Below are 17,847 nucleotides of genomic sequence, written 5' to 3' on the forward strand. Positions count from 1 at the left end.
AACAGCAGGGCATCTATCGGTAAAATTATACATCAAATTATTCTTCCCTAAGATAGAAATATGAAATTGCACCGGCGCATCGAGAGGATATCGTAATAAATAAAGTAACAAATACTTATAATAACTATACTTAATAGTTATGAATAGCAATTATTTCAGTATTGAAGAAATGTTTTTAACATACATATTTATTCATTATTAAAACACTTATTGCTTTTGTTTCATTTCAATATTTGTTATGTTCTTTCAATTGTTTTGTGAAAATATTTTAAACTATCTTTTGTTATTTTAGTTTTGTTATATTAAAATACAAAAATATGATTAAAATTGCGTAAAGCTGAAATGAGAAGGCTATACTTATAACTACCGCAAAAATAAATAATATTACATTAGTACTTCTACTAGTACTCCCTTATTGGGTCTGGAAGTCCTAGTCCCACTGATTTAATTTTATTTATAATGTTTATTTCATAATAGCTTATTAAATTGTATCGCAAATATATCCTTAAAAAATTATGCATTTTCATTGTGCGAAGCTGATTATTTACTATTACATATGTCGCTTATAAAAAGTGAAAAATAAGGGTTGGTATCCTTGTATGCACAGTAGTTTGACAGTGGGGCCATCGTCGTAGTCTTATATGTATGATGTATTTACATTACAAGTTAGGGAACGTGAGTTTTTCTCTAAGCATTATCAACGCTTTTATCTACATTATGAAACGTTCGGTAAAGACCTATTTCTCTATTTCTTATAATTTTACAGTAATAGTAATAAATTTACATTTATTCCATTATGGTATTTTTAAGGAAGGTTAGTTGACAGTAATTGTTTAGAATATTTACATATATGTACTTATTACAGTAGAAACAATTTTGGCAATGTTTACAATATTAAATTAATGATACTAAATTATATTGTTTAGCAAAGTTAAATTTTGATACATCTAATTTTTAATTCATGATTTTTCATATTTCAGATAACAGATGAAAATGGAGAAACAAAACGATCGTTTGTTAAGCAAGAATGCATCAATTTGGATATGAAGGTTCCTATCCTGTTTTTACCTCATCATCTTCACTTCTTCGACTGTCACGCAACCTTTGCCAGGACAACCACCATTACCTCCATGCCTCCACCTTCTACCGAGTTCCACCACCTCCCCATGTATTTGGACCAGTGCCTTCTCAGTTACACCTATTCAAGCATGGACACATCCTCCTACACCATGGCATTGGATAACACCTCAAACATCACCTTTACCACCTCCGCATCCACGTGACATAACAACAAATACATTTCAAAGAGACCTGCCTCTGAGAGGTAATTACATGCGACGCGAAAGATTTACTCATAATAGAAGCAATATATATGTTCAAAGAAGTAACTTTCATCGTAAAAATAGACCGCTTGCACGATTTGGACAATCTCAGGGTCAGTTGATCAAGCAGCATATTTTGGTGCCACATTGAGTAATACTCTTGGTTTGGAATGGCAAAGAAACAATTACACCACATCTGCAGGCGATGCTATTATGAGTCATATGCCTGTTCCTCTTCCTAATCATCCTCTTCTCCTATACCTCCGGGGATTTTAACAAATAGACACGGAGAAGAAACATCAGATCAGGATGTTAAAATTGTATTGGTAAGATCGGATAAGAACAATTTCGTTTGTTACTTAATCACATCTTATGCCTTACTATTTATTTCAGGAAGAAGTTGTAGTTAAAAAGATAAACAAAGGAAACCTATGTCCCAAAGTTATCCTAGTCGACCATGGAATCGGAGAAGATGCAGAAAGAGCTTTAAAAATCGAAAATGAATATAATAAAACAGTAAAGGCTCAAAGTTTAATAATAAAATTTCCAGATCCTGATTTAAATAAAGATATTGTTAGAGAATTTCATCCTGGTATACAGAATATACATTTTCAAAGTCCCAGTGGTCCTAGATACTGTTTTATACAAATGGCAGAAAGTGTTAATATCGACGATGCTATAAAAGAGTTGGAAAAGATACCTTTTGGAGTAGGCCATTTAAAAGTTGAAAGAAAATCTCTAAGAGATGAAGATAATCCAATGCCTGAAGAAATAGATCCTTATACATTATATATAGGAAATTTGCCAGAATCTGTAAATGTTAATGAGTAAAAAGTAAATTCCCAACAGCTGCCCGTGTAGATGTCGGCTATGCGCAGAAGATGAGAAATACGCGGTAAAATTTTATTTATAGAATATGGTATGTTAATTGGTATACATCACTGGAATGTATTGCTTTCACTTTTAGATATGCTTTCATAAGATATAACAGTGTCGATGATCTATATCTGCTTATAAGCAAGCGCATGATTTAATGTGGGATACCAGAAGTATTATTGTTAGATTTAGAAGACAGCGAGGCAATACTTGTCTTCCTGGAGAACCTAAGCCTAATGTTAAAAAAAGTTAAAGAAGAACGAACGAATAACTCACAAGTAAAAAAAAGAATTAAAAGTTAATCATGTTGATAAAATAGAACAAAATCAGAAGCTGATGTAGAAAATAGATTACAAGATAATTCTAGTAAAGTAGCCAGAATAAAGCATCATCTCAGAATCAGATCAAAAAAACAGATTTCGCAATCCACTTCATCTTCTACGCCAACCTCATAGCATCAGCCAAATCAGCACAGCAACAACAACAACAACCATGGTAATAGTACATAAATGCTGGTCATTAACAAAATTATGTAAAATAATAACAAACAATGATTTTTAATTGATACTTTTTAGACCGGACCAATTGCCTCAGATACCTTCGCATCTGAAGCTCCTCCACCTTGTTCATACCAATAGAGAACAGGTTGCGGAAACAATAATGCTTACGGAAATCAAAGAGGAACCGGAAGATTACGAAGAAATGGATATGTCGTGGTAACATTAGATCCGATGATGAATAGATGATGATGTAAACGATGATGATGACGACGATGATGACGACTGATGATGAAGAAGAAGACGATTCGGATGATAATGATATGATAACGAAGATGATTATGAGAAGAAAACGATACAGAAGACATAGATGAGAATGGAAGTCTGTTTAATGAAAAACACAAAGAAATCGCGAAAGATAAGAACCTTCCGATTAATACAATTTACTTAACAATTATCTAATTATTAAAACCATCAGTCATTTTTTATATAGTACTAATTGTAATTATTTTTGTTACAGCATCTTGACCAAATGTTTCAGTGAACTGGAGAATATGGCCGGTGATATTGGATTTTAATACAATTCACGAGCCTGTATTTCTTTTGTATTGATCAGTGTTTGATTTTTTGAATATTTAATATCATGCATAATGTGTAATATTTCTAGTTTACAATGTTACCGAGTGAGACTGCATTTATTTAACATAATTCAGTAATCGAGTTGTATTTAAATATTTTGTACTTATATGATTTTTATTTTATAAATTTTTACGCTTAAATATGCTCACACAATTTTTTGTGTACAAAATTGAACATACAATTAAACTTATTTTTTGTATTTTTAGTTAAAAATCTATTTTATATATTCATTCATTTATTTGTTATTAGTGGATTAATATAATATAAATTTCAAAAATTTCCTTCATAAAAATTTGAACTCTTTTTTAACAGTTTCTAACACTAAAGTATACGTTCGAATATTAAACTAAAACTATATTTACTTAAAAAAATATTGGTCCCTGATCTTCCTAATAATTTAAGTTTATAATCCATACAGTCAACGATGCGTGTTTCCAAAGAAAAATTTTCCAAAATTTTGATAGATACTGCAAACATATAATACATTGCAACATTGTTTTTATGTAAAATAAAGATTTCAATTTATATGAAATAAAGCGTTTGATTATAGTTAAATAGGATGAACAAACTTACAAAACTTCGTTACATACATCATGTATGTACAAGTAGTTCGATTTAAAATTAAATACATACATTTCCGGTAAATACGAACGCCATTACTCTTGGCGTTTCGGCGGTAATAAAGCGCGGGTATACCTACTGGTCTTATAACTCTTTTAAGTACCGGTGCTTGTTGCATTAGTCAGTTTTGTATAGTTTGGAAATTGAGAAAAATAATCTGAAAAAATGTTCGAAGCTCGTTTGGTACAGAGTGCGATCTTGAAGAAGGTGTTAGATGCAATAAAAGATCTTTAACAGAAGCTACCCTCGAATGTTCTGATTCTGGAATTCAGGTTCAAGCTATGGACAATGCTCATGTTTCTTTAGTTTCCCTTAATCTCAGAAGTGACGGATTTGATAAATATAGGTGTGATAGAAATTTATCGATGGGAATGAGCATTGCATGGTAAGATTGTAATTTCAATATAAGTTTTACACAGGTTATGTATTTTTTAAATGGCAAAACAAAGTTGTATATGTGTGAGGAAAATACTTCTATAGTTCTATATTTTCTCCTGTTTAAATCATAGAGTTATCGAAGAATAAAATTATATGAATTTTAAATACCACACGTTAACGTGTAAACCTTTTACAGTATGTCTAAAATTCTACGATGCGCTGGCTCAGAAGATACAGTTACTTTACGAGCATTGGATAATCCAGAAAACATTGTATTTATATTTGAATCACCGAATAAAGAAAAACTTGCAGAATATGAGATGAAACTTATAAATATGGACCAGGAACATCTTGGTATTCCTGTAAGATTCTTGATTCATTGTTATAGAATGAAATTCATTTGCGACCAAGTTTCTTGCAATTAAATTATATCCAATTTGTTTATGATTATAGGAAAACTTCGTATTCTTGTGTTGTAAAAATGCCATCTCAAGAGTTTTCCCCGCATTTGTAGAGATTTAAGTCAATTTGGAGAATCATAGCATTTGCATGTTCTAAAGAGGGTATAAAATTCAGTGCTGCTGGAGATTATGGCCAAGGTATGTAAATTTCTTTGATCAAATGAATAAAAGTAAGATAATTTATATGTTACTATTTTAAATAATATGTATGTACTCACATTGGAAGTATAATAGTTGATATGACTCTGTAACATCTTGCTAGTAGGATTCTTTCAAACACGATAGTTATATAGCAACTGATTGAAGTTAAATAATGTCCTAGAAAGTATTTACTTATTTTGACCTTGTTATTATAAAAAAAGAGGTCACACCTGTATCTGTACACATGTTTGTTTATTGTTTTGTATTAAAGGAAATGTACCTCTATATAGTAGAACTCATTAAATTACAAGTCAATTATGAAAAGTGTGTATTGCAAAATGTAAAAATAAATCTGTACAATTAACATTATTATAAATTGTAGTTATATCCATTAAAATTTTTTTTTCAGCTACTATTAAATTAGCACAAACAGCAGATGCAGATAATGAAGAACATGCAGTAGTTGTTAATATGCAAGAACCAGTAAAGTTAACTTTTTCATGCCGTTATCTTAATTGTTTTATAAAGGCTGGACCTCTTTGTGCACAAGTACAGTTATCAATGTCTAATGATGTACCTTTAGTATGCGAATATAAAATTGGAGATATTGGACATATACGATATTACCTAGCTCCGAAAATTGATGATGATGAAGAAAATTAAAATTCTGAGGAATTCTTTTGATTTGTAAAGTGCAACATCACGTATCATAGCAACAGCTAATTTGATGGAATACAATTGAATTTTGGTAACTACCACATTACTAAGAAGGAAATATTTATAAAATATTCAAAATAGAGTGATAATATTGCTTAGCTAAAAAGAAGTATATTTTAATACTCGTTAAGGAATGATTAAGAATAATTAAAAATACTTTGAAGGTAATATATTTAAATTTTACATTTAAAAGTCATTTGGCTCGTCACAGTATTAGCGCAACGTAGAATTGACACTAAGATTCATAGTAGAGTGACACGTTCATGATTAACATGTTAATGTAGTGTCATTTTTGTAAGATTTATATTGTTATCGTTTAAACTGTGACAATGTTTTGATAATATTGCATCTTTTATATGTAAGAAGAACTCAATATATTTCCAAAACATTTGATAAATTTTGAATTATGTGTTATTTCTTACGTCCTAGCCTAATTGAAGTTCAAATTTTTTACTTATTTTAATTATCTTATATCTTATACTTTGTGTATAAGCTAGTTTAATATAAAAATACATAATTAGCTTACGAGCTGAGGGAATAAGAGGGCTACCTTGGATGGAATAGCCTAGAAGTATACAGTTAATCTTACATAATTTGGATCTCGTATAGTTACTAAGTAATTAAATATTAATCAATAGATGTTGATTTATCCTATGAATTATTTTACACGCACATATGCGAAGACCTGTATATCGTCATTTCTTATTCTTACACGCTTAAATCAATATTTTAATTAAATAAATACTTTTTTTTTGTATTCTGTTCTATGTTTATAAAGAACGAATCAAAGTCGCAACGAAACAATACACTTTGGCAATAGTGATCAGCCTCTTTGGTTTAAAGCCCTGATATTGCTTTTGTGTTTAACAAAATATTTATCGCATTTTGAAAATAAAACAATTATTTATCCACATAATAAAATGATGAATACGTATTCATACCGATACATATAAATACACAATTTAATACAAATAGAGAATATTGAAATTATTCATTCGAATTTAATGAAACGTATTAAGCACTTAATACCTGCTCATTTTCAAAGAAGATGCCACGAACATCGGTAGTGTCTAATTGTTTGGACCAATTTGACATGTTTATGCAAGATTATCGATGCATATACTACTCCTTCAGTCTGTAAACATAATTCTAAAAGTATAAGATGTTCCGTGACGTTTACTTTGCAAATGAGATATCAACAAGAAAAAAAAAAGGAACATATACAACTGAAAATTAAAGGGACTTAAGCATTAGTGTTACCATTACTCCCATATAAGCTAGGATGTACATACTTGTCATGCATGTCCTTAGATGCCTTAGTAAATTACTTTTTACGTTAAAGCCTTTTTTTACAATAGGAACAAAGAAAAGGCTTTTCCCCTGTATGCGTTCTTTGGTGAATCACCATCGATGCATGGCTTGGAAATTCCTTTTGACAAATGTTACACAATTTTTGATGACTGTGAACCCTTTTTGGCTTTGGAGGTGCAGAGTTATTCATTAAAGCTAATTGCTCTTCCGTATGTTCCGTTTGTATATGACGAACCCATTCTTGAGGTGTCGAATACATATTACCACAGAGATCACATTTTAAGGGTGGAAAATCTTTGCTATCGTCATCTACATCACCCTGTTATTGTAAATCATATGTTATTATTTAATATTTCATATATTAAAATAACGTTTTTACATTCTTACCTTCCTCTTTTTTCTTCGATTTTCGGTCATATCGGCGTGTGTAAATTCAATATGTCTCACCCAATCTGATGGTCGATTAAATGTTTGACTACACATATCGCACGTTAATGGTGTATATTCTTCTTCTTCGTCTGCACTGTGTACGATTTCCTGTGGAAGCCGATCATTAATATCGCATACATTTTATTTTATTAAATCAATTTATCGACCGATTACCGGTTTGATATCAATCTCGTGGTCTATCGTCAGTGATTCTGATGGGTCGATAGTTTCTTCCCATATTGGCTCGTCTTTCACCAGAAGCTCCAAATTTAACTCAGTCTGAAACAGAACAAAATGATGCATTTTGTTCTACTTAAGGGGTTACGCCTAGTTGGGATCGGGTAATTTTCAAAATTTTTTTTTCTGTCCTAATAAATATTTACTATGAAGTGAAATATACCATCGAAAAATACATGTTTTAAAGTAGTTTTAAGATTTTTTTAAAAGTAAAATGTTAGATGATGAGGGAACGCTCGTAGAACGCCCCTTTTCTCGAGATCACTTGCGGTGACCAAACCGCTTATTTGAAATCAAAGCCAAAGAAGATTGAATTCTTTTTTTATCGCAAAGAAAAAATTTGACCACTTAAAAAACCGAATCTTTCAGTAAAATTGTTGTCATTTTGGTGAAAATCAAAATTTCACAACCCTTTCAAGCCCTTAACAATACAATATACTAACTCAATCTTCTTTGGTTTTGGTTTCAAATAAGCGGTTTAGAAGATATATATTAAAAATAATTTAAAAAGTTATCCAACCTTCTGTAACTTTGTAACAGTTGGAGCAAAAAAAATACTTTTCAATGTAAAATATAGCAAAAAATTTATGTGTTATTGATTTTTTGTTTTATTTTACTATATGCTATTTTTTACAATGGCTAGATGGCTTAATATTAAGATATCTAGCCCTTTGTAACTTTTTAATGGCTGGAGCAAAAAAATTACTTTTTACGGCAAAAAATTGTAAATAATTAGCAACAAATTTTCATATATGTTTTTTTTGGCTCAGATAGCTTAATAGACTTCAAGAAAAGGGCGTTCTACGAGAAGAACTGTATTTCCCTCATTATTTAACATTTTACTTTTAAAAAAATCTTGAAACTACTTTGAAACATGTACTCTTCGATGGTATATTTCACTTCACAGTAAATATTCATCAGGACGGCAAAAAAAAAGATCATTTTCACGATCCCAACTAGGTGTAACCCTTTAATAAAATATCGTTACCGATAAACACTTCTCTTACGTTTTCACCATCCTCGCTTTTAGATTTATTCGATTCCACGTCGCTGTTGGTGGTTTTTCTTTTCTTCCCGTTAGCCTCCAGATTCTCTTTATTCTTATTTTGTTCATTGTTCTTATTCTCTTCCAACACCTTTTTAGTTTCTGGCTCGCTAATTTTCTCCTCGGTCTTCTCGATACTCTTTCTATCTGAGGTAGGTTTCTGAGGTTGAACGTTGTTTTGTACCGGTGTACTTTGTTGTACATTCTCGACGATCTTCTCCGTCGCCGGTTGCACTAGTTTGATCTTTTGAATTTGACCGGTCAAAGGTGGCTGTTCCCGTTTGTCTCGATCAACCTTCTGATTATTCGACTGTATATTCTCTTTTTTACTTCCGGTATTGGATCTCCATAAACCGCGAACACGCAATATATCACCCGCTTTTAGAACACCCTCTAGCTGATCATTCGTCACAGTTGCCTCTCCGCTGTACATATATTGAATAAGAATTTTTAACGTTCGGTAACCAATTTCTGTTGGTAGTACCTGAAATATCCATATTATGTTTTTATCTATTTATTTATCCGAACGTTTGAATAATTTATCTAGATTAGGTATACGTACGACAATTATCGGAGCGTTTGTATTTGCCCCGAAATGGCATGTTTGAAAAATATGACTTAGGTACGACGAGCAAGCGGCAAGGACAAATCGATGAGCCGCCACGTGCCGGCCGCAGGATGTTGCTAACAAGACATCTGCGAAGGATTCTGAATGAAGTAACGTCGCGACAGAGCTGTGCAGATGCGCGCCATAGCTGTGCCACTTAAGTTGATAATTCTCCGAAGCAGCGATGGCCATTTTTTCTATATTATCAATAGAAACAATGATCCGTTAATTCTCGTTAGACAACAATATACATATATTTCCATATAAGTTTTAATGTTGCAGTTGTTAAGCCTGTTGCATCGACCGTATCTTATTTGCATTCGTGTGTACATAATTCGTTGCATCGTACGATCAACGAAAAGACTTTTTCAAGTGATACGAGTTTCATAATGATTCGAAAATAGAAAACAATTGTTACGTAGAAATTTTTATTATATTCTCGATATTTTCAAAAAAACAATCGTTGTTGTTATATCGATGTTTGTGTAAATATATTATTGTTCTCAATATACTTATTAATAATTTATACAATATGTAAACAAAGAATCATTGTTTGACAATGATCACTTGTGACGACGTTTGTTTAAATGCACGATAATCTTTCTTCCCTTTGATCGAAGTCAGTACGCGACGTCCGAACATTTATTTTTTCAACATCATTCTTCACGATATTCTATAAAACACTAGGAAAAATCCTCTCGATCAATTTTCGATGCAATTTGATCGGACAATTGCAACGAAATAATTACGCACTCTCCTCACTACCCTGTAATGCATTCACACCCTCGTTTCAATAGCCGTTGACGTTCGTTCGATGATTAAACACATTGTACACAATAGTTTTTTGTTATTGAAAAAAACTGTCGAGGCGGGAGGAAAACGGTTGTTGACGCAGAAACGAGAACAGTGATCTTAGATCATTTCCTTAGCCGAGGATCATTGATTATTTCGTACAGTTTCACGATATTACCGCTGGTCGCACGAACGTCAACGAGAGAAAGAGAATTCTTCTCTCTTGGCTGGGAAGCGTTTTACCGCGTCGTTACGCTTGTCAACGTGGTTACCTGACGACATCGACCAGAACTTCGCTACGCGTCACTCGGCTTCTTTCTCGCGTATTTTAATTTCCACGATAATCCTCGATGAGATTTGCGGCACCACACACAGTGTGTCTCGCACGCGTCGTTGGTGTTTTGAAAGGCGCTTCGCGCGGATACGGGACACGGGGCAGATATGAGCATCGAACCGCCGCGTAGGGGCCTAAAAATCGATATTTCGGTCTTTGCTCCATCCTCTCCGGCGGTGCAGCCGTGCTCGCTTTCGCGGCTAGGTAGGGTGCCCCCCTGTTCATCATCGATTTTCCCGGCTACCAATCGCACGCATCCATTTATCGCATCGATCGCCCGAGCTGATTTCAGCGTTTGCGTCCGTCCGTCCATCCGCCCGCTCCACGATTCATACCCGTGCACCCCGCCGCACCCGACCCTTCACCCCTCTACACCCAGCTTCCATGTTCCATGCTTCGTTCAATCTCCCACCCTGAAATCACCTCGCCAGCTACTACCTTAAGCCGTACAGACGCGACTAAACGTGACCCTTCACGATCCTTTCCGCTACCGACGCCGACGACGATGTCCCTCGATTTCCTTCATCCACGACACCCTGACGTTCACTTCACGCCTGTTGATATTCCTCTCCCCTTCGTTTCCGTTTTCGTTCACCTTTTGTTTCGTCATTACATTTGCATTTTATATATCAACCGTTCTCGTCACGGTACAAGATCTCTCTTTATCTCTTCGCGACACGTTTTATAATTGATTTTGAAAAATTTGCGCATCGCTTTACGATACTTCAACGAAGCTAAAATTCGATCGAACGCATCATTATGCGGATTGCGTGCAGGGTTTCGAATGAATGATTTGCTAATCCTAAAAATATATCTTTCTTGATCAATACTTTTTTTTAACAAAAAATAAAAGTCCAAAGATTTTTCTTTAAAAGAGATAATCGAAAGATAATTTTCAAATAAAACAGGCTTAAATACAGTGTTACGTAATTTAACAAACAATACATTTTCTTGATGTACGAATTATTAGCATAAAGAGGATTAAGAAGAACGATAACATCTATAGATCCTGGAAGCGATATTATCAGGTTAATATCGTGGATGAGTGTGCGTGCAGTAAAATTTTAGGATCGCCGCCGTTCTGTTCCTGGTTCTACCCGAAGATGGCGTTCATAGTGGGATTCTTCGATTTTCAAGATTTCCTTTCGATGTGTGCATGTATACGTGTGACGATGTACTGCATTGCGTCGACGACCCATTTTGCAACAGGAGCAATAAGTTGTACACCCTCCTACTATTGTATAGACCTCTTGCTATTAAATAATCAATCCTGTCTATTCAAAATGAACTATAATCGTTTTTCTAGATAATCATACTTCGTACAAATGTTATTTTTCTATCGATATGGTTCTATTAAAAGTTTATAACATTATGGTCAAACGCGTTTAATAATTTATTTCTCAGGAAAACTAAAATGTTTTCAGCGTTTTATATGATTTCTAATGATATCATATAGATAAAGTTTAGATAAAGTATAGAATAAAGTTCCAATAACATTTTATTATCAATTTTTTAATAAGTATTCATACTTGAAATCGAAATTAGTTTTGTATTAGGTCACGTGGCAATAGGATCACGTGGCGCTTCCGCATACTCCGTTAGAGGGAAGCACAGATAATCTTAAGCAAACACAACGGCCAACAATCCCTGTAAACACATACATACGTTATTGTCATCGAACTAAGGTCGATTGACCAAAACGATGCAACGGCTTCTCAGATCATAATGTACTTTGTAGATTTGAAGGTTATATTGAGAGTGCACAAGTGTTTATATGTCACATCAAAGTGACCTAGTTTTACAAATGAAATTTTACTTGGGATTTTCTTCAGCTATGACCCTGCAGTGAGTGTTTTCGTAGTCGGTGGTCTCTGGGAGACAGTGGCGATAATGTATCGAAAGTGAGTTCACGGCTGTTTTTAGAATACGAAAGATAGTAAACGAATCAGCTTGATTATATGAGAATGCAAGTTTTAACGAAATATGAATTTCATTGTATTTTCAATGAACGGAGCAATTAGGTTAAGTTGACGAGAAGTGTATAAATTTTCTGTTACTTCTCCAGAACGTAGAAGGTAATTTATGAATGCACGGTATGTTATTTTTTTATTCGTGTAATGCAAAATTTCTAAGATTTAAGCATTTACAAATAATATTTTTAATTGATTTAAGTTAACATTCAAGTTAATTTAATTATCCATGATATGTATTACAGTTCAATAAAGCAAAACAATAAGCCAAGATGAAATATGATTGTTCAAACTTTTGGATATTAGTATTAAATAAACATTGTATGGCCCTAATGAATTATGCGGTGCAAATTGGGCATTATGTACTTGTATATATGAACAACGCGTAAAGTAGTCTGTCTACTTCTGCAAGATGCCACACGTTACAAGAAAATGGGAACTTTTCCCAGGTAGAAATCGATTCTGTTGTGACGGTAGGGTGATGATGGCACCCCAAACTGGAGTATTTTATGTGACTGTGTGTCTTATTGCTGGAACAAGTGGATTATTTTTTGCTTTCGAGTAAGATAATCGTTTGTTAATTACAATTTCATACATCCGTGTAAAATGAATCAAATTTTAACGGATTTACCTTTCTTCTAGTTGTCCATTCTTAGCAGTTCATATAACACCTGCTATACCAGTTATTGGTGGTTTATTGTTTGTTTTTGTAATGTCCGCATTATTCAGAACAAGTTTTAGCGATCCTGGAGTTATTCCAAGAGCAACACCTGATGAAGCTGCCTATATTGAAAAACAAATTGGTACATAAGAAAATTAAGAAATTAATATATCATTTTATGATTTATCATAGCGTTTCAATTGTAACTAATTTTATTTAGTATTAAAATTAATAAAAATCTTTTTTTTTCATGTTGAATAAAGAGGTACCAAACAATGGCAATTCCAAAATGTATAGACCTCCGCCTAGAACAAAAGAGATATTAGTAAAAGGACAGCCGGTAAAATTAAAGTATTGTTTTACTTGTAAGATATTTAGACCACCAAGGGCTTCGCATTGTAGTTTATGCGACAATTGTGTAGGTATGTATATTTGTTATTTGTTATAAAAATTATTTTGATGGAAATACAGAAACATCATGTAATTACTATTTCAGAGAGGTTTGACCATCACTGTCCTTGGGTTGGAAATTGTGTAGGCAGAAGAAATTACAGATATTTTTATGCTTTTATTGTGTCCTTGGCATTTCTTTGCGTTTTTATATTTGCGTGTGCTGTAACACATTTAATAATGCGTAAGTATTAATCAGGAAAGCGAAAGACAATTTTAGAATAGTTCTAATTTTATATCAAATTAATTGTAGTTACGAGAGATGATAGACCATTTCTAGAAGCAGTGAGGATATCTCCTGGAAGTGTTGTTGTAGGAGTTATATGTTTTTTCTCTGTTTGGAGTATTCTTGGTCTAGCTGGGTTTCATACATATTTAACTACCAGTAATCAGACAACTAATGAAGATGTACGTATTGTAAATCTGCTATATACTTTGGAGGCAGTTTTAACATAATTATCATTTATAGATTAAAGGATCGTTTTCCATTAAAAGAGGACAAGAAAGTTTTAATCCTTATAGTCAAGGAAATATTTGTGGAAATTGTTTCTACGTATTGTGTGGACCGGCACCACCTAGCTTAATTGGTAATTCATCATTTGATTTTTCTGTTATTGTTTCCGTGTATGTTAATACTATTTAACGCTAAAATATCGCATTTTATAGATCGAAGGGGTATAGTAACACCTGAATATCGCGCAGAACAAGAAAGGGTTAGCGATGATAGTGTGATTACTAATAATAAAACATACGGTACTGTGAAAATTGTACAACCACAGGTATTTAGATTGATTTACATTTGTTCATCTATATCGTTCATATTGTTTACCTATATAAAACTGTCTTTTATTGTCATAGTCTAATGGGACAACTGTTCAGGCAAACCCTAGCCCAGATCTTACGGGTTCCATGAATAATCTCGTTTCTGGTCAACATTCGCCGCAGATCGAATCGATAAACGGTGAGTTAAGCCTTTTAAGGCATACTATCCGTTATCCTGAGGATCTTTCCAAGTACCCGCGACAGTATATAAATGACACATACGTTCCGACATATCCCCTACAGCATTGTTTTCAGGATTCTGTAAAACATATAAAATATGATACAGATAGGGGAAATCCAGATTTTCAAAAATATCCATGTAGATGTGAAGAGAATTTACATAAATATCCTCACAGGTGTAGGGAAGAGTATAACAGATGTTCGGATAATAATTTAATGTATGATCAGTGTGTCGGCGATCAGAAATATGGTATCGATCTTCAGAAGTATCCGCAAAGATATTCCGAAGATCCGATACGTCATAAAATCGACGATAAAAGTATTTACACCGACCTTCAAAAATTTCCCCAATGCTATTCGGAAGATCCATTACGAATTTCTCAATCCCAACAAACTCTCAAGTATAATAACCTGAGATGCACTGTTCATGGTTTAAAATATCCGATATCAAAGAATCTCTTGCCAACTGTTGTAATGTCACGAATATTAGGGGCAGGGGGGATGCCAATTATTGGGCAAAATGCGATTGGACTTGCAGTTAACAGATTTGGTTCAGGGCCATTGACCAATACTTTCTCTTATGCGGAAAATTCTCTATGTCCTAGCGACAGTACTGAAGAAGATCTTTTAAATCGTAGATTTATTATGAGTTCAATGAGCGATAACGATGATATTTAATATTTTTCATAATAATTGCATTTTTTTAAAATAACAATATAATATATTGAAACGAAACTTAAATAAACGGCCATAGCGTATTTGTTAGGAAAAATTCTTTTAGCGTGTTGAAATTAAAATAATATAAGTTTTGATGTTTCGATTGTTCATTATTAGAAGCTTACAATATACAAACTTTTTAGTATGTATATACATATTAGTAAAGATAATGATATGTAAGTTGATATACATATATTAATAACATTAACAAAAGGTAATTATTATTATCATGTTCATGTTGTTCATGTTTTCTCGTGCTATATCTTATACAAATCTTTATGAATGAGATACATTCAAGTTGAATTTGATTGTTATCAGCAGAGATTTATTTATTTTTTGACTGTTCAATTTGGTACTGAGCTCATGGATATTTTTTCTTAAGAAACGAAGAAGAGAGATGTTAATATCCTTGTTATTATGGTATATATCTTGACTGAAAAAAAGGACTGAACTATTAATTTCATTGCAATTTTTAATACTAATATGTGAACATAGTTATTTGCTTTTATAGTACAGCTGCATTAGTAGAACATGGTATATTTATTAATTCAGTAAATTACGTCATTATACTAATCTTTAATATGGTAAAGAAATTGATCTGGATATAGATCGGATCCATTAATAGGTTGCATAAATTTACATTCTTTATTGTTTAGTCATATTTCTACATGATTGAATAAATTGTATTTCTTTGTTGTTTAAAATTACGTCCTGTTATCGAGGGCTCAGAGCATACCGTTTGGTAAGTTTATTTTGTTTTATTCCATTCATTATTGTGTGTATGTTTAATATGAATGAATTGGTATTTAATAATAGCTGTCAATAAACACTTTACACTCGACGTGTATTTTCTACACTTTTAAAGACACTAATTTTAGAATGTTATATCAGTTCAAGGGTTTATGGATTGTGACTAATTTATTAGTTTATATTTATCTGGATCATTATTATGGGCGCCGGGATTGTGAAAATACAACATGTATATAAATATACATATTTTTGTATATGTACAAACAAATACACACATATTTAATGTATAAATTTAAAGGGATATATTTTTTATAATTTTATATATTTGTATGTTAGTATAGAAATTGCCATACGTTGTACAACAATCACTATGCAATATTTTTTTATTATTTCAATTCAACACGTGTACACATGGAAAATGTATTCATGTGACGCATCAATGCCTGGGATATTTATTTGATTGTAGCGTAGTTTCAGTTTATCTGTTTATGCAACAAAGATACACAGCCAATGCTGCACTTTTGTAATAAGTTGCATAATATAGTTTTTGTTGCTAATGAGCGTTTATAACGGCTTTTCATTGAAGTTTAATGCCAATTATTATTGAAGTTCTAATAATTTTTGTACACTGTACATGAAATTTATATAATATCAAATTCATTTAGATAATTTGATTATTGTTAGAAATTTGTTTTTAGGTAGCACCACGAACAGCGTGAGCCAACTTGTTACCAATGAAGTACCACTAGCGTCACTTAATATAGCTCCAATTGATATCGACGAAATTGCCCCGCTACCTCCTCGTCAGAGTGTCGTGGTTTCATCCACGTTGGATACGTCCTCTATACCTTCGGTAACTGTAACAACACCTTTGTCTGCATCTAGACTTAGATTGTTACAAGATACAACCATGATAGAATCTGCTTTAGACTTAGATTCGTTGGAAGAGGCGAGTGTTGGTAGAGGAAGCCAAGCAGGGCTTATAAAAATGGGAGCAGTATAATTATTAAACTTATACTTTTTATCTAGTTAGATTCATCAACGTTTAAAATTATTGACGCTTATTCAAAATAGTGCAGATTAAATTCTATACTTTGTTTAAAACTAAATATTTATTATGTAATTTATGATATAAGTCTACAATATTGATAGCTCTCGTTTGGTTTTGTAGTGAATTTTTATAACTTCATTTTAATTCCAAATTAATCAAGAGTTTGATTATCGACTTCTTTTGATCTGCACTATTTACTGGATACATTTATCATTGTTAATTCCATTCCAGCCATTCGCATCAATTTTCTTCATTATATGAAGTTAGTAAATGAGAATATTCTCTACTTGCAGTGTAATAGTTATGTATAAACAAAAGATTATAAAAATGTGGTGATTTACCGTACTATGATACTCCTAATATTATAAATAACTATACAAAAGATACGTGGGTTAAGGAAGTTGTACTACTTAATTGTTCTAATACGAATTTATACATTTTTTCTCTTTTGTTAACACATGCTCCAATTCTTTAATTCTTATAACAAAATATGCTAAACTAACAAGCTTCACTTCCAACTGAAATCAATTTTGCACTTAAGTTTTCATGAATATCTCTGATTGAATATCAATTTAATTACACATATGCACAAATGATATCATTAGAAAATATTTGTATGCATTTAAAACGTATGAAAACGATGATTTTGGAATATTGAAAAATTATAAGTAAAAGAAATTCTTCGATTTTATTATCGATTATTGAATAGTATTACTTCATTTTAATTTTTCACATTGGCAAAATATTACATTCTTTTATTCTATTTGCTATGTACAGTGTAAAGAATTTTGTAAATACAGAAATTTTCTTAATTTTTAGTACAGGTTTGCAAGTATTTA

The 17,847-nt window shown here is 32.3% G+C and overlaps 4 protein-coding genes across 7 annotated transcripts; 3 read left to right on the plus strand and 1 right to left on the minus strand.

Annotated features, from left to right (window-relative positions):
• Window positions 1-308: 308 nt before the first annotated feature.
• LOC114874900 lies at window positions 309-3,427 on the plus strand. Its single transcript, XM_046286323.1, is given in 24 exon segments — window positions 309-729; window positions 981-1,032; window positions 1,035-1,079; window positions 1,082-1,129; window positions 1,132-1,146; window positions 1,149-1,190; window positions 1,193-1,438; window positions 1,441-1,572; window positions 1,575-1,648; window positions 1,716-1,734; window positions 1,737-1,789; window positions 1,791-2,148; window positions 2,151-2,217; window positions 2,290-2,318; window positions 2,321-2,439; window positions 2,441-2,645; window positions 2,648-2,699; window positions 2,774-2,796; window positions 2,799-2,827; window positions 2,829-2,980; window positions 2,982-3,016; window positions 3,019-3,038; window positions 3,041-3,129; window positions 3,216-3,427. Coding segments are annotated over 24 exon segments (2,046 nt in total). The 5' UTR covers window positions 309-645; the 3' UTR covers window positions 3,274-3,427.
• Window positions 3,428-3,980: 553 nt separating this feature from the next.
• Window positions 3,981-6,056, plus strand: LOC114874903 (proliferating cell nuclear antigen). The gene is given in 7 exon segments (XM_046286321.1): window positions 3,981-4,181; window positions 4,184-4,340; window positions 4,530-4,696; window positions 4,789-4,835; window positions 4,837-4,870; window positions 4,873-4,932; window positions 5,345-6,056. Coding segments are annotated over 7 exon segments (780 nt in total). The 5' UTR covers window positions 3,981-4,120; the 3' UTR covers window positions 5,599-6,056.
• A 103-nt stretch (window positions 6,057-6,159) lies between these two features.
• On the minus strand, window positions 6,160-10,565 carry LOC114874902 (zinc finger protein 271). Its single transcript, XM_029184623.2, is given in 8 exon segments — window positions 6,160-6,954; window positions 6,957-7,002; window positions 7,004-7,282; window positions 7,351-7,500; window positions 7,567-7,671; window positions 8,637-9,158; window positions 9,237-9,478; window positions 10,346-10,565. Coding segments are annotated over 8 exon segments (1,413 nt in total). The 5' UTR covers window positions 10,356-10,565; the 3' UTR covers window positions 6,160-6,895.
• Window positions 10,566-12,034: 1,469 nt separating this feature from the next.
• LOC114874905 (palmitoyltransferase app) lies at window positions 12,035-17,404 on the plus strand. 4 transcript variants are annotated; one of them, XM_029184633.2, is made up of 11 exons: window positions 12,036-12,500; window positions 12,623-12,938; window positions 13,020-13,180; window positions 13,302-13,460; window positions 13,535-13,672; window positions 13,742-13,896; window positions 13,958-14,075; window positions 14,155-14,267; window positions 14,347-14,449; window positions 16,656-16,810; window positions 16,887-16,989. In XM_029184633.2, exons 2-11 carry the CDS (start codon window positions 12,790-12,792, stop codon window positions 16,890-16,892), a joined length of 1,257 nt encoding a protein of 418 aa, XP_029040466.1. In that variant the 5' UTR covers window positions 12,036-12,500; window positions 12,623-12,789; the 3' UTR covers window positions 16,893-16,989. The 4 variants fall into 4 exon arrangements, 2 of the variants coding, with proteins under 2 accessions (XP_029040466.1, XP_029040465.1); XR_003789158.2 differs by lacking the exon at window positions 16,887-16,989 and having other exon boundaries at window positions 12,035-12,500; window positions 14,347-15,949; window positions 16,656-16,741; XR_006829544.1 differs by lacking the exon at window positions 16,887-16,989 and having other exon boundaries at window positions 12,035-12,482; window positions 14,347-15,949; window positions 16,656-16,741.
• The last annotated feature ends 443 nt before the right edge of the window (window positions 17,405-17,847 follow it).

The sequence above is a fragment of the Osmia bicornis genome, chromosome 6 (assembly GCF_907164935.1).
Source record: "Osmia bicornis bicornis chromosome 6, iOsmBic2.1, whole genome shotgun sequence".
NCBI classification, from domain to species: Eukaryota; Metazoa; Arthropoda; class Insecta; order Hymenoptera; family Megachilidae; genus Osmia; species Osmia bicornis.